The 16,020-nt window shown below is 43.2% G+C and overlaps 2 protein-coding genes across 2 annotated transcripts in view; one reads left to right on the top strand and one right to left on the bottom strand.

The window, feature by feature from the left end:
* Positions 1–6,050, bottom strand: part of LOC138355589 (glycine receptor subunit beta-type 4-like) — a 7,371-nt gene extending 1,321 nt beyond the window's left edge. Inside the window, exon 1 of the mRNA XM_069310900.1 lies at positions 6,008–6,050. Coding sequence (XP_069167001.1) covers positions 6,008–6,050 — 43 coding nt within the window. The remainder of the gene's footprint in view (positions 1–6,007) is intronic.
* A 6,677-nt stretch (positions 6,051–12,727) lies between these two features.
* On the top strand, positions 12,728–15,123 carry LOC123753879 (zonadhesin-like). The gene is made up of 2 exons (XM_069310893.1): positions 12,728–12,732; positions 14,184–15,123. Exons 1-2 carry the CDS (start codon positions 12,728–12,730, stop codon positions 15,121–15,123), a joined length of 945 nt encoding a protein of 314 aa, XP_069166994.1.
* The last annotated feature ends 897 nt before the right edge of the window (positions 15,124–16,020 follow it).

The raw sequence follows: 16,020 nt of genomic DNA, 5'->3' as shown, positions 1-16,020 counted from the left end.
GGTGGGCCCGAGTGTGGTGGTGGGCCCGAGTGTGGTGGTGGGTGTGGAGTGAGCTCCATACACCCGATAACAGAACACACGGGAAAATTTAAACAGAGGATAAACGGTAAATATCACATTCCCAAAATGATATCGATATCGTTTTATGATATGATAATGATGACATATGATAATCAAAATGATATCAGATATCGTTTGTTTTATGCATAAAACACAGTTTCGTCAAAATGATAACGTCCGGTTTCCCCAGTTTCAGAATTTCAGTTTCGTGTAAGGTCCAGGTAGATAAGGAAGCATGGTACTGGTAACGACCAACACTTACATTGCACAAGAGGGAAAATGACCCTAATAGATTGTGACGGAAGTGGTTAGGCACTAACCGCTCAAATTCACCTTAGACATGAAACCCTCACAATATACACATTCACGTATCTCCCCAAAAAACACACATTCGACACATAAATTACTACACAATGCAGCAGATACGCGAATAAAAAACATAGAATGAAATACCATGTAAATAGCTCATTATATACCCCCAAACGAGCTCTTTCGTGACAAAGGATAAGCAGTTTCGTCCACACATTTGTTCCAGCCACAAAGATAACATAACGAGACTTGGATGCAATCGTCATTAAGGTATCCTGACATCAGTGAACTGAAAAGTATGGAACAGGAGGACATCAATGGAAGTCAGAAACGCAATTGATTCAGAGAGACGTACGGAAAGACTCCGTCATGGTCAACATCAACTGAAGGATGATGTTAATATCACATCCATCCACTGTAACATTCTTTAGATAAAAATGCGACTTGAAATTGGAACGACATTAAATAGATAATCACACCAGCTACAAAAAGCTTACGAGGAAAGAGTCAGGTGTGGAAGATGTACATTTAAAAAACGTCATTCACAAGTGATTTAAGTTATACGGCATTGCAGTCACATATGGAGTGAGCAGGTGTACAGCCGTATAAATCTTACAGTTTTAATTAATCCAGGGGAAGACTTGTATTAACAAAACATATAACATAAAAGTAGTAATGACAATACAATTTGAAAGATAACTAATAATATACAATTAAGTTATATAAAACGCTGAAACTGATCAATTTCTAAAATAGATTCAGGGACTAGTCCTGGATTAAAATCATTCCTAACACGCAGCTCATAAAACATAATTCCGATTCCAGCAGGATTTAAAATGTCCAACAAAACTTCTCTTTTTGACCGTAATTAATTAATAAGTCCAGGTACCAGCTGGGAGTTTCCCGCCATTGTCTGCTGACTGATTGTTAAAGGGTTTACCGTAGACTCGAATACATTGTATACATTGTATACATCACCCATTTTTAAGTGGTATTCCCTAACCATCAATTGTATATTTCTGGGTAAATTTGAGAGGCCAGTGATAAGCGATTACCTAAAAAAAGAGAGCTTATGGTAGTTGCTGGATGGGTATATATATTGAGAAATATTTCTTAAAGTGTAAATGTGAACGTCAGAGCAGCAAAAGAGTGCAATGAGTGTAAGGATGATCATCTAAGATACGTTTTCAACATTTCCTCCATTCACAATTTCACTTACTAAGGTACCATTGACAGATCCCATAGTTCACATCCATACACCTATAAGCAAGCAGGCTTAGCGGTAAGCGCTATCTTTAACATTGCTATTCACACCCAAAGAGAAATCCTAAGTCATCCGACGATGGAAATTTAATAACTATTTAATTACTCCTACTCCCAGAAGCTTCGGCTAAACAGAGAATTTAAGAAGATTCTCTAAGAAGAGAATTTAAAATTAACTGGATCCCTATTACCGTAGTGATCTACTGAAATGAAGATGCAGACAAATTAGGCAGCAGGCAACACGTGATGACATTACAGATGTTAACGTTCTACTCAACACCTGTACACAAAAAGGAACTAGACAAAGGATACAAACATATTGTAATATAAGTTACAGCAGCAAGAGGAACAACCTGCGAAATGAGACTGTAACAGCCGCAGCTACAGCTGGAACTTGAATTAAAAACTGTTCGATGCCAATAACTATTTAAGTTCCATAAAACAAAAATGAATTAAACACAACTACTTAATTAAAAAAAACCATGACCAGAAAATAATATATGTTACAGAAGACATACAGGAGTATACACACACAGAGCTCTATCCAACTTATCGGTGTATATACACAAAGAGTATACTTTAGTCCTGGGTTATATTCAGAACTAAAGTATACTTTCTGGTTGATCAATAAGGAACTATCAGGAGAAAGCATCAAGCCACTACGACTATATAGCACTTGGAAGGGATCAGGATAAGGATTTGGGATGGAACGGAGGAGAAAGGAATGATGCCCAACCACTTGGACGGTCGGGGATTGAACGCCGACCTTCATGAAGTGAGACCGTCGCCGCTATTGTGTCCTTAATAACCCTCCAGAGGTTGAAAGGCCTGAACCACCACCACAAGCCGAGCAGCAACAAGCAGCATCATCAGAGAGTCCCATGAACACAGCATCTACACTTTCAACGAATTAATATTAGCATTACGCTTGTATATGATGCTGGATATTAGCCTGGCTGGCAAGAAAAGTTATTAATAATACTGCGCAAGGCTCGGCGCTGCCCCCTCCTAGCCCCGTGGAATATACCAATTTGGTGGGGTCTTACGGTGGTGAAAAAATATCTCGCAGGCAAAATGGGTTTTAATTAAATTTCGCGAACGTTTTTAAGACATAGAATGCCGTCAAATGCGCCAGTGAGCCAGATAAGGAAGCAGTGAAACGATGCAACTTTTTTTTTTTGAGTTAAAGGCAGACATGGGTCCATTACTGTGTAATGGGTCTAATTATCCTCCCTCTCCCAGACATATCTCGCCTCTCTCCATCCATGGTGCACGCGCACACACACACACACACAAACACATACACATACACACACACACACACACACACACACACACACACACACACACACACACACACACACACACACACACACATACACACACACACACACACACACACACATATACACACTTCAGACTAACGAATAGCAGTCTCGAAAGCTTGAGTGTGTGTGTGTGTGTGTGTGTGTGTGTGTGTGTGTGTGTGTGTGTGTGTGTGTGTGTGTGTGTGTGTGTGTGTGTGTGTGTGTGTGTGTGTGTGTGTGTGTGTGTGTGTGTGTGTGTATTTAGGTTCCTACGCCGATGGTTAGATTAAAGCACTTCGAATTAGACGCTTGTAAAAGCGTGAGGCTGGCAGCCATCACCTGGCATGATATACACAGTTCACTGTAGATTCAGTCAAACTCTCGTTTATAATTTTCAAGATACATGTCCTGCTGATTCATATTGCGAATTACTGTGTTCTTCATTCATACATGTGTTTATTAGGCAGAGAGTAAGTCACAAAAAGCGGGTGGGGAGGAGGTCATTTGACAAGCAGCCGGCTTCATGCACTCATCAAGGCCACTAGAGTGTTAGTTACCCTGAGGTAAATTCAGGTAAATAACGTAAGTAAATAACAAGCAGATGTTGAGTGAAGGAAAAAGTTACCAAAACAAGATTAATTAGACAGTTTAGCCATAACTCGGAGGCGTGCTATTGAACATCAGCACGCCGCGCGCCATAGAACGGCCTATTGACATAGCTCGAGTGCATGGGGGGAGTTGTGTAAAACCCTGTTTGTGCCTCGGAGTGGCTGCAGGATCTAAGTAAGTTCAGAAGAACTTCTGGTTTCAACTCTTTTTTGACCATGTCGTAGCTCAGTCGATTAAGGCAGCGTCTGGGATGCTCTCGGACGTAGGTTCGAATCCTCGTCACGGCCCTTGTGGATTTGTTCATTTGATGCATTACGCTATTGTGATTTATTTGTGTATTGAACATCAGTTTATGAAGAGTATTATGAATGCTTTGAAAGCTCCAACCAGCTGTTTAAGACAGGCTATTTAATAATGCAAGAAAGCACAACACTTAACATTTTTATTTAAGATAATTAAGAGGCAAATTGAAGTCAACAAATTTTATTTTGGATTGGATGAAGGGTTGGCATTAAGGAGCAAGAACTACATAAAAGTTAGAGTACGTTTTCCGCTCTATCGACTAACTGTTTAGGCAGTTGAATGTATTGACTGTACAGTTTAAACAAAACGAAGAATCAGATATCTTCCAGGCAGTTTAGCGATCTTTTGGGTGTGTGTATAGAAGCAAGAAGCAACAGTTTGGATGAACAGAAGCCATATAAACATTGATGTAATTAACTTGTATTAATCGCCACCAGCCTTCATCTCTGGCACTTCAGTGTAACATGTGGGAGCCTGGCCTTTGCCTGTGCTTGTCTCGCGGGGTTATTAGATGATGTCTACTGCTCCCTCCCTCACTCGCATCCAGTTAGCCATCTCTTTCTCTCTCTCTCTCTCTCTTCTCTCTCTCTCTCTCTCTCTCTCTCTCTCTCTCTCTCTCTCTCTCTCTCTCTCTCTCTCTCTCTCCTCTCTCTCTCTCTCTCTCTCTCTCTCTCTCTCATCCAATCAGCCATTCACTCAAACATCTAGGTATAAACATCAGGTAAGCACAGCCATTCCAAATCTGAAACACTTCCTTCACTGAATAATGCCACAATAGAAGGGTATATCACGGGAACTCAGATGTTTCCAATAATAACCAATTACGTTCAATGTGTCTCGTGTTGCTTCACACAAATATCTCGTGTTTCCACTCGTGTATATAGAGTCCAACCCGCCACTCGCAGCCCTGTAGTGATCCAGGCTGGGTTGTGATGTAGAACAAATGTCGACGCTGATCATATTACTCCCACAGTCATCCTTTGATGAATGATGCAGGTGCGTTTGACGATGGTAAAACACAGCAGAGGGGATAAAATCCATAGGAACAATGCGGGGGGATTCGAACCCTGGGTACTTCCAGGCTCCGCGAACCTTACCTATCTACCACGACATGGTATAAGTTTTACAACCTGGGACGAGGATATATATGCACTCTGGGTATAGGTAATGAGTTCTTCTAACCCTGTCCATGGAGGACAGAAGAAAATGTATATATACTGGTTAGCATTGTAAATGTGTGGCCACGTCTGTGGTAAGGGAAAAACTATACCCTTCAGGTTCTAATACTCAAAGGGTCGAGGGTTCAAATCCCCGCATTGATCCAATTGATTTTTCCTCAGTGGTTAGATCATGAACCAGTGGTTAGCGCTCGAAGCAGTGTTTACCTCACGAACCAGCAGTTCGGCGTGTGAAGCAGTAAATAAGCCTGGATTCAAAACACCAACAAAAAAATATGCCGTGTTCCTGAATATTTTCTCACACCACGGTGGCGATTCACGTCCCAAACACTCCTCCATGCGTGTCTCTCCATGTCTCTCCGTGGCCACCGTGTCACCAAGCACTGTGAGCACCAGCTTCACTCTCCCATCTCCCCCTCTCACTCTCTCTCCCATTCTCCCCTCTCTCCCCCCCTCCCCCCCCTCCCCCCCAACCCTCGGTTTCCAGAGCGCTTCGTATTTCCCGTGTTTCCTCCCCCCCTTCCCCGCCTCCTGTGCTAGGCTATTTCCACTCCATTTCCCTACCACAAAATACTATCATCGTTTGAACTTTCTCGAATCTTCGAGAGGGAGTGAGCGAGCAGGCGAGAGAGCTGTCAATCTCGAATATTATGGGATATGTTTTAATATAAACAGGCGCATGGTATAAACAAATTGGCGTTTGATATTCTTAAACAGGCGTATTAGAATGAATAGGCGTATGGCATCAATTAAAAGACGTGTGATGGGAGTCCTTTCCTGCATGTAAATTTATCCCTTTATTCTAATATTACAGCATCCGCTCTTTCCCACTTTGTTGCAGCCTTCCAGCACATCCTTACCACTTTGTTTACATCATCTATATAGCAACCCCCCCCCACTATTTTTCCATCCTTCATGCATTTACTCCCTTTGTTTCCATCGAAAACTGTTCTCCCTTACCACTTAACTCCGACTTACCAGCGTCCTCTTTTCCCCCTTTGTTACCACCCACCAGCGTCATCATGACACTGCTTCCTTTCCAAAGTGTCAGTCTTACATTTCCGTGATCCAGGAACAGAGGAAGCAGACACCCGGGTCCCTCTAACTTCGGCGGGTTCCCCCCATAATTCCAGCACTAATTCTGGAACTCCGGCAGTATTAGCGGAAGCTCTAATAAACAGGATAACACTGGCTGTATATCCACGACTGGCAAAACACAGGAACGGAGCTTAGGGACCCAAGCAAAGGACTCGTTCAAGACAATGTTGACATTAGAATACGAAGCACCATCTTAGAATCTGCATCTCGTAAAGAATATAAAAATAAACCTGAAAGAGAATATAGAGATTTGGTTCACAAATGCTGATATCACCTCTGACAAAGTAAATGGGCTGAATGGGTAAGACGAGAAGGGGGGTAACGAGGGATAAGATGAAAGAAAATGAGCGATAGGAACGCAAGAAGTATTTTTTTAGTATAAGTAAACAAGTGGAATGAGCAGAAGGAGAGGTAGTTTAAACTAACTTGATATATGTCTTCAAGAGTAGGAATGAAGTCAAGCATGAAGGTCAGAATTCTTTGCATAAAATGACACAGGGCCCAAGAGCTGGCGCTCAACTGTAGGATCACACAGGTGAGTTAGCATACTTCAGATGCACCAGTTATACATGATCGCGCAGCATTACTGAGCTTAATTTGATGATGAGTGATGCAAAATATGTTGACGCTTCATATGGCCATAGTTTATTAGTGTGTGTGTGTGTGTGTGTGTGTGTGTGTGTGGTGTGTGTGTGTGTGTGTGTGTGTGTGTGTGTGTGTGTGTGTGTGTGTGTGTGTGTGTGTATGTGTGTGTGTGTGTGTGTGTGTGTGCGTGCGTGCGTGCGTGCGTGCGTGTGTGTGTGTGTACGTGCGTGCGTGTGTGTGTGGTGTATGTATCTATATGTACATGAAAATTGTGTATGAGAGTTCAACCAATTTTGTATGAAGTTTCCCGTTCCATTCCAAATACCATTTTTACATTATCGTTTCTATAATGGAAAACTGGTTGAACTCTCATACAAAATTTAAATGTAAACGAAAATACACATGCATACTAGTAACCTGTGTCCATGTTAAGCTTCAACATACCATTGAGCAGTTCATAATAATCAAATTAAGCTCAGTAATGTGCTCCCAAGAGACGTTTCAATGTGTGTCTCAAGCCCTCGCTACACATTTAGCATATGTTCTAAGGCTCTCCTTTGGGGGCAGCATCCATAACCCTCGCTTGTCAGTTACGGCTTCTGGAAGGACCTCCTCGCCAATTTCCGCTCATCGTGTAATGAGACTCTGGAGCCCGGACCAGTACAGAGACAACTATGAAGAGATGCTGGAAGCGGTCACTTGGGACCCATATGAACGCCTGCCCCGACACTATTGTTGTTTTAGATTTAGCTACTCAGAACGAAATGTCCATGTAGCACGGGTTATAGTGAGCCCGTAATCCCGCGACAACTTGCAGGCTCCATTATAATCCACCACGAGAAGATATCTGGCTGTCTCTAGTTACCCCATCAGGTTTTAATGGGGTTGGCAAAGAACTCCGCTGTACTCATCTAGATGTCCTTGTAGAGTTGAGCATTATAGCTGCCCCTCGCCCCTTGCCCCTCGTCTTTCCAAATCTTAATCAATGCAGTAGCTTTGATTTCTCCTGTCAAGTTGTGTTACCTTTCGATTTGCTCATTGAGTGCGTATCGGCAATCTCTTCTTGTAATTCATTTCAGAAATAAACAGAACTGTTGTTAATGTGATTAACTAAAGGGGTTAAAATTTTATTATTAAAAACAAAAGTTAAAAAACAAGAATGCAGATTCCCTATTGCAGGTCAAGTCACATTCTGAGGAAATATATAAACATTCACACCACTTTTTTATATATACATGGGCTGGACAGGAGAGCGAGGATCTCGCTTCATGCAGGTCGGAGTTCAATTCCCGACCGTCCAAGTGATTGGACACCATTCCTTTCCCCCTCCCCCCCGTCCCATCCCAAATCCTTATCCTGCTCCCTTCCCTGTGCTATACAGTCGTAATAGCTTGACGCTTTCTCCCAATATTTCCCTTCGCTTATAATATGTAAGTTATAAGCCGCCAAACATTTCCAACTAAGGATACGCCTTTTGACGTGTGTGTATATAGCTGCTATGGACAAAACTGTGTGACTGAGCCCAGCGGGTGAACGCACAAGGTAGAGAAGACACATGAAACCTTTTGCAACATTCGTAAGAAATACTTCGAAACTCGAAATTGAAACGTCAGCTTCTATTTATGTTTCGTCACGGAAAGAGATCCATTAGCCTCCTGTTCCTCTTTACTCAAGTACTTGCCAACATATATTTTATTATATTGTATTATATCGTATTATATCGTATAGTCTATCAACTATAGGCTATCAATAGGCTGTCAACAGTTTCCTCTATTCTTGTGATCTTTTTAAATAATGTTCTGATGTATTTTGTTCTTTTGACCAAGAATAGAAGTTAAGAGGAAAATAGTATGGTAGGGACAACCACAGAATATCATCCAAAATTTTGTAACTATGCTTCAAATTTCATAATAAAAATGTGTTCCTCTGTACACACAAGGTTCATACACGCGAGATAGGGCTCGTACATACGAGGGTCGTGCATACGAGTCTCGTACATACAAGGGTCGTACATACTAGTCTCGTATATGTACTAAAGTCATACATATGAAACAAACATTACAAGGATGGGCCAACGACCCGATATACCTGGAGGGTGAACGGACAAGTATATCAGTGCTTACCTATCTGTGTCCATGGAAAGCGAGATCCGACTCTTGGGCTCTGACTCCTGGATCTAGGCGCCAAGCGCTCATCTCCTGACAGGCCTAGTTATGTGTTGTACTTCCTTGTCGAACTGTGTGGATGGAGGTGGCTCTCACAACTCCCCTCTCAGGGTAATTTACCTTTGATGCCATCCCCATTGTTTGAATATTACGTAACTCATAAAAGCGACGTTAATAGCGAAAATAATTTCCTTGAATAAACTGTTTTGTATATTAGGTACCATGTATGTTATTTTGCGTGTATATTATATTTGTGTGTGTGGGTGAGTATACTGTGGCGTGTTGAGGGTGTGGAGTCGTGTATGAATACACTGATGTAGCTGTATTAAAAAGGGAGGGGGTATATGAGAATACAGTAGGTGGGAGGGGGGGGGCGCAGGGGAGAAGAATGTGTAGACAAGAGAGAGAATTTCAAGATTACGAGAAAGGGGACAGATAGACAGAGAGGGGTGAGGTGGACAGAGAGGGGGTGATGTAGACGAGTGAGACAGATAGAAGAGGGACCTAACATACGAAAGAATGGACAGAGCTACAGTAACGGGTGCGACCCATGGTGAGAGAAAGAAATGAGGCTGGAGGGGTGCCTTTTTTTCTCTCCAATTTCCACCATCTTTGTCTATTTTGTGTTCCTTGTCGTGCCTATATGCGGGGCTCAGTTTTGCAGGAGTCGCTGGTCTTCCTACTGTCTCTTGTATGTTGAATGAATGAAAATGGCTGGAATTCTCTATTTTAATTCATAAACCGATTCAAGGCACTATTACGAAACCGTGACTGAACAGCGAACCGCCACCAATAGAACCATGACAAAACATTCGAACGACACTTCTGCAGCGAACATGATCCAAAGAAACCAATGGTACGAAAAAGCACCTTTCAAGGGGCCCTTAAGAGGCTTCAGTCCAAATTTGTATCAAAGTTACCCTCCCCTAGAGAACCCTGGACAAATATAATAACCCGGAAACTAATTTTGTCATGTGGCCATTCTGATCACTCAACATACACGACGAGAGACTCCAACTCTACGCTGTTATCACGAGCCTCACCAAGGATAAGGATAATTACACTTCGCAGGCTTATTCGCTCTCTTGTCTTCGTCACAAACACCAACAATAAGAGAGAGAGAGAGAGAGAGGAGAGAGAGAGAGAGAGAGAGAGAGAGAGAGAGAGAGAGAGAGAGAGAGAGAGAGAGAGAGAGAGAGGAGAGAGAGAGAGAGAGAGAGAGAGGAGAGAGAGAAGAGAGAGAGAGAGGAGAGGAGAGAGAGAGAGAGAGAGAGAGAGAGAGAGAGAGAGAGAGAGAGAGGAGAGAGAGAGAGAGAGAGAGAGAGAGAGAGAGGAGAGAGAGAGAGAGAGAGAGAGAGAGAGAGAGGGAGGGAGGGGGAGAGAGAGAGAGAGAGAGAGAGAGGAGAGAGAGAGAGGAGAGAGAGAGAGAGAGAGAGGAGGAGAGAGAGAGAGAGAGGGAGAGAGAGAGAGAGAGAGATAAGGATAAGGATAATTACACTTCGCAGGCTTATTCGCTCTCTTGTCTCGTCACAAACACCAACAATAAGAGAGAGAGAGAGAGAGAGAGAGAGAGAAGAGAGAGAGAGAGAGGAGAGAGAGAGAGAGAGAGAGAGAGAGAGAGAGAGAGAGAGAGAGAGAGAGAGAGAGGAGAGAGAGAGAGAGGGAGAGAGAGAGAGAGAGGAGAGAGAGAGGAGAGAGAGAGAGAGAGAGAGAGAGAGAGAGAGAGAGAGAGAGGAGAGAGAGAGAGAGAGAGAGAGAGAGAGAGAGAGAGAGAGAGAGAGAGAGAGAGAGAGAGAGAGAGAGAGAGGGAGGAGGGGAGAGAGAGAGAGAGAGAGAGAGAGAAGAGAGAGAGAGAGAGAGAGAGAGAGAGAGAGAGAGAGGAGAGAGAGAGAGAGGAGAGAGAGAGAGAGAGAGAGAGAGAGGAAGGAGGAGGGGGAGAGAGAGAGAGAGAGAGAGAGAGAGAGAGAGAGAGAGAGGAGAGAGAGAGGAGAGAGAGAGAGCGAGAGAGAGGAGAGAGAGAGGAGAGAGAGAAGAGAGAGAGAGAGAGAGAGAGAGAGAGAGAGAGAGAGGAGGAGAGAGAGAGAGAGAGGAGGGGGAGAGAGAGAGAGAGATGAGAGAGAGAGAGAGAGAGAGAAGAGAGAGAGAGAGAGAGAGAGAGAGAGAGAGAGAGAGAGAGCTTGCAGTTTCACCAGGTTCCTTATATGATAGTTCCTTTTATGATAGTTCCCTATGTGAGAGTTTCAAAGTACATTCTCGTGAAATAAATGAGTTTCTGGATCATTCTTCAGATGAGTTGAGGTGGAATAACAGCTCTAGCTTGCAATTTCACTACGCACGTCATTTGACAGCCCTTATGAACCCAAAGTCTTAGTTTAAAAACAAATAAAGGAAAGATAAAGTGAAAAAAACCCCAACATGGGAAGTTGGCACCTGTAATATTATACAAAGTTTCAGCACCGAGTGCGGGCACCCGGCTGCCCAAGTGACAAAGAAAGGCCCTAACTCAAGACGAGGGCCAGAGACAAGAGCCGCCGTAACAAAAGCATTCAATTCGCTCGACAGCGCCGCTCGAGAGCCCCTGGAGGAAGTGTCACAGGGTGTATTGAGCCGGATGGGATGATCCACTTGACGTGGTGAATACTCGCTGGCGTATACGACCACCTAGTTAAACCTTACTTGTGTATTCATACCCGACCGTGGGTATACACCGAAACCCAGAGGTGTATTTTGCTTTCTTGTGTATGTATATTTTCCTTGAAGAAACAAATGTTTAAGTTTTTTTTATCTTAATGCATGCGTACTATATTCCTGCTGTAGGGGACAGGAAGCCTGCACTTATAGTGCTCGAGGGGTTCCCCAAGGTCAAAGATTGTCCTTTCTTCAGGATGCAAACCATAATAGTTGCCTGACTCCCTGATGCCTATTGTTCTGCTGGAGACCAGAGGCGTTGACCAGACCACACACTAGAAGGTGAAGGGACGACGACGTTTCGGCCCGTCCTGGACCATTCTCAAGTCGATTGTCTTGAGAGTTCTCAAGTCACAATCGACTTGAGAATGGTCCAGGACGGAAAGAAACGTCGTCGTCCCTTCACCTTCTAGTGTGTGTCTGGTCAACATACTCTCGCCACGTTATTGTGACTCATCGCCTGCACCAGAGGCGTCATTGGAAACGAAACGTGCCTAACCGTTCCTGTCTGGCCCGGGGCTCTAGCTCAGGTCTCTCGAGTGTGAGTCGAGAACGTAGACCACTTTGCGTGTTACTTGTCTCTTCATTAAGTAATAAAGTGCTAATACAGATCGCCTTATTTCCAAAGTGAGGTCGGGTCAACTGTAAAACCCTGGTTGGGCTCCGATTTGGGGCCTCCAAAACTTGCTAGTGAGTTCAGTAGAGTTTCGGTTTGGCCGACTTTTGGCCACAACCTTTACCAAAATAGTTCTAAAAAAAAATTATCCTTTGATCAAGACGTTATAAACAGTTTTTACTTGATTTAGAACTTCGACTTCACATTAAAGCCGGCAGACGGAGCTTCCTCAAAGACTATCGCCACCTTCCACGAAATACGCACACTCTGAGGACTAAAAAACATAGCGATGCGAGAACCTTTTATCTCCCAAAACTTCTGTAATTAGTTTCTGGGTCCGCAATCTGAATCTCTTGTTTTGCTTTAATTTGTTGTTGATGACGGTGTTTTCAAGGTCTTAGTGCGCCAGGCGGCCATCTTGATCCTGCCGAAAGAGGGAAATTCCAGAGCGCTGCCGAAGTCCTGTTTAAGGTTTTCGAAGTTAATTCAAAACATGTCAAGAGACGTGTGTGTGTAGTGATCTATGTAGGGTGAATACAGGGCTGTATGAGGTATGGAAAGTGTTATTCCATTAAAGTTAGAGTGAAAAGTATTGTTTGGTGTGTATAGTGACACAACCCGTTCTCGCACTTTCTTACAGTCAATATTGACTTATTAAATACGTGCATATGTGACATACTAAACAGTACTAGTTTACCTTGAAAAGCTTCATAGAAACACCGACCTTACCTAACCTTCTTAGTATGTTAAGATAAGCATCTTTATTGCTTCGTAATTTCAATTATTACTTAACCTGTACCTATAATAGGTTAAGTAATAATTGTAATTACGAAGCAATATGATGCTTATCTTAACATACTAAGAAGGTTAGGTAAGGTAGGTGTTTTCTATGAAACTTTTTAAGGTAAACTAGTATGTTTAGTATGTCACATATGCACGTATTTAATAAGTCAATATTGACTATACGAAAGTGCGAGAACGGGTTGAGTGACAATGTTATGAGAGAATGAGAGGTATGTAATGCAGTCCCATACCAGGGACTTAGTACCAGTATCCAACAGTCCCACTGGAGATCTTGGTACCATTATCCTATAGTCCCAAAGGGTGGAAGAAACACTCCCCTCCCCCATAGCCTCTATTACCTATTCTTTTTAAATTTTAGAACTAATTAACAGTATAGGACTGAAATGTGATATAGGTGCGAGATTCCCTCGAGACCCCCCGGTAGGTATAATGCTTTCTGACTTCTTTTTGAGCTCCTGGTCCGTGTGAGCGAGGGTAATGGGCCAAGGGCTGAGGGGAATGTATGCAGTGAGGGGAGACCTAATGCACATTCCCAGCGGAGACATTAGTCAGCTAGCGCACACACACTGCTTTTCCTGGGAATCTTTACTAATGCACAGTGGGCCACCTTACTAACGCACAGTGAGTACCTTACTAACGCACAGTGAGTACTTTACTAACGCACGGTGAAGACCCTGACTACCGCACACTGGGAACGTTACTAACGCACACAATTGGTACCTTAAGTAACACACTAGATATGATTTATTTTATTTCCTTTACTGAGAGCGAATTATTCTACGTTTTGTGTAGTTCCACTTTATTTTCACCTGGAACCTGTGCAGATTTAAATAGCAGTACTAAAAAAGAAGATTAACTCATATTTTAAGTAATATATATGTCTATCATACCCAAGACGTCCAGAATATTTTTTTTTTTAATTTTTATACTAGGTACCTGGGAGTTAGGCAACTGTTGTGGGGTTGCATTCTGATGAAAGGTTGGTTTAGCTGGCTAGAGGGACCTTGATAAGTCTATGTATAGGGTTCCTTGTCCCCAACAACGGGAAAGTATAAAGACTATTACGAAAGAGGACCTAAGGCTCCCAAAATAAAGTCTCCTTAGAATAATAAAGAAAAAAAACTACGGTAGGCTTATCGGCTCATTCAAGACCGTTCCTCTTTCTCTCAATTTTTTTTATAAATAAATCAATAAACAGACAGAAGGACAATAGAAGCCTGGACACAGGTGTAGGATCTCCACATCAAACCAGATCAGCCATCAACAGCCAACCATCAACAGCCAGCCATCAACAGCCAGCCATCAACAGCCAGCCATCAACAGCCAACCATCAACAGCCAACCATCAACAGCCAACCATCAACAGCCAGCCATCAACAGCCAACCATCAACAGCCAACCATCAACAGCCAACCATCAACAGCCAACCATCAACAGCCAACCATCAACAGCCAACCATCAACAGCCAACCATCAACAGCCAGCCATCAACAGCCAACCATCAACAGCCAACCATCAACAGCCAACCATCAACAGCCAGCCATCAACAGCCAGCCATCAACAGCCAACCATCAACAGCCAACCATCAACAGCCAACCATCAACAGCCAACCATCAACAGCCAGCCATCAACAGCCAACCATCAACAGCCAACCATCAACAGCCAACCATCAACAGCCAACCATCAACAGCCAACCATCAACAGCCAACCATCAACAGCCAACCATCAACAGCCAGCCATCAACAGCCAACCATCAACAGCCAACCATCAACAGCCAACCATCAACAGCCAACCATCAACAGCCAGCCATCAACAGCCAACCATCAACAGCCAACCATCAACAGCCAACCATCAACAGCCAACCATCAACAGCCAACCATCAACAGCCAACCATCAACAGCCAGCCATCAACAGCCAACCATCAACAGCCAACCATCAACAGCCAACCATCAACAGCCAGCCATCAACAGCCAACCATCAACAGCCAACCATCAACAGCCAGCCATCAACAGCCAACCATCAACAGCCAACCATCAACGGAAACAGTGCTGGAAGACACTGTTTCACTCTGCCACCTTCGAGACCAAGACGGAATACCCAACATACACTGCCCAGAGGGGTGCTTGCCCATTAGTCTCTGAGGAGTGGAATGCTTACGTGTATTGGGGCATTTGTGTGTGTGTAGACAGGCCAGGTGGAAGGAGCGCCAAACGGAGATAACCAGGTAATCACCTTGACGTTCCAAGATACGCGCAAGCTACTAGGAATGAGAAAATTCACAAGAGCCGTGATGGGGGCTCGAACTTATGCGCTGGGTGTTCCTAGACGCACTCTAGATGATCTACACAAGTGTATTTACCTACCACTTTTTTCACCGAGAATTTGTTCACCAATTGAGTGGTCACCAACAACGTATTTACCAAGAGTGTGTTCACCAATTGCGAGTTCATCAGCTAACAACTTGTTCATCACAGTAACAAATTGTTCACTAACAGTGTGCTCAACATGTTCACCAAGAACATGTTCACTAGTAATGTGTTCACCAATGCCAGAGCTTGGCTTCCATGTAGTCCAGTCGAAGTTGTTCATATTTGTTACCAGTGAACATCACAGCTCGAATGAGCGACCAACACCTAAATTTTTCCTACAACGGTGCTATACTATGGCCTCAATATACCGTGACCCCACTATACCGTGACCCCACTATACCGTGACCCCACTATACCGTGACCACTATACCGTGACCCCATTATACAAAAGGTTACCCTCCACCAAAAATATGCATTTATTAAATCAACAAAGCTTAATTGCAGCCTTTTTTCAATAGAATGTGTACAAAAAAGTGCATTCATGAACAAATTATGGGCCTCAAAATACATTCGTACATTGATAACTAGACATTTGTTTTATATATATATATATATATATATATATATATATATATTTGGTGGAACTGATTAAATTCAAGGATGGAAAAGAATAAAAAAATTGCTAATTCAAGTAATAAACACGAGTTTAAAAAGTCTATTGATATTCAC

This window comes from Procambarus clarkii, chromosome 6 (assembly GCF_040958095.1).
Source record: "Procambarus clarkii isolate CNS0578487 chromosome 6, FALCON_Pclarkii_2.0, whole genome shotgun sequence".
NCBI lineage: Eukaryota > Metazoa > Arthropoda > Malacostraca > Decapoda > Cambaridae > Procambarus > Procambarus clarkii.
The sequence above is the reverse complement of the archived record's forward strand: the minus strand, read 5'-3'. Positions and strand labels throughout refer to the sequence as shown.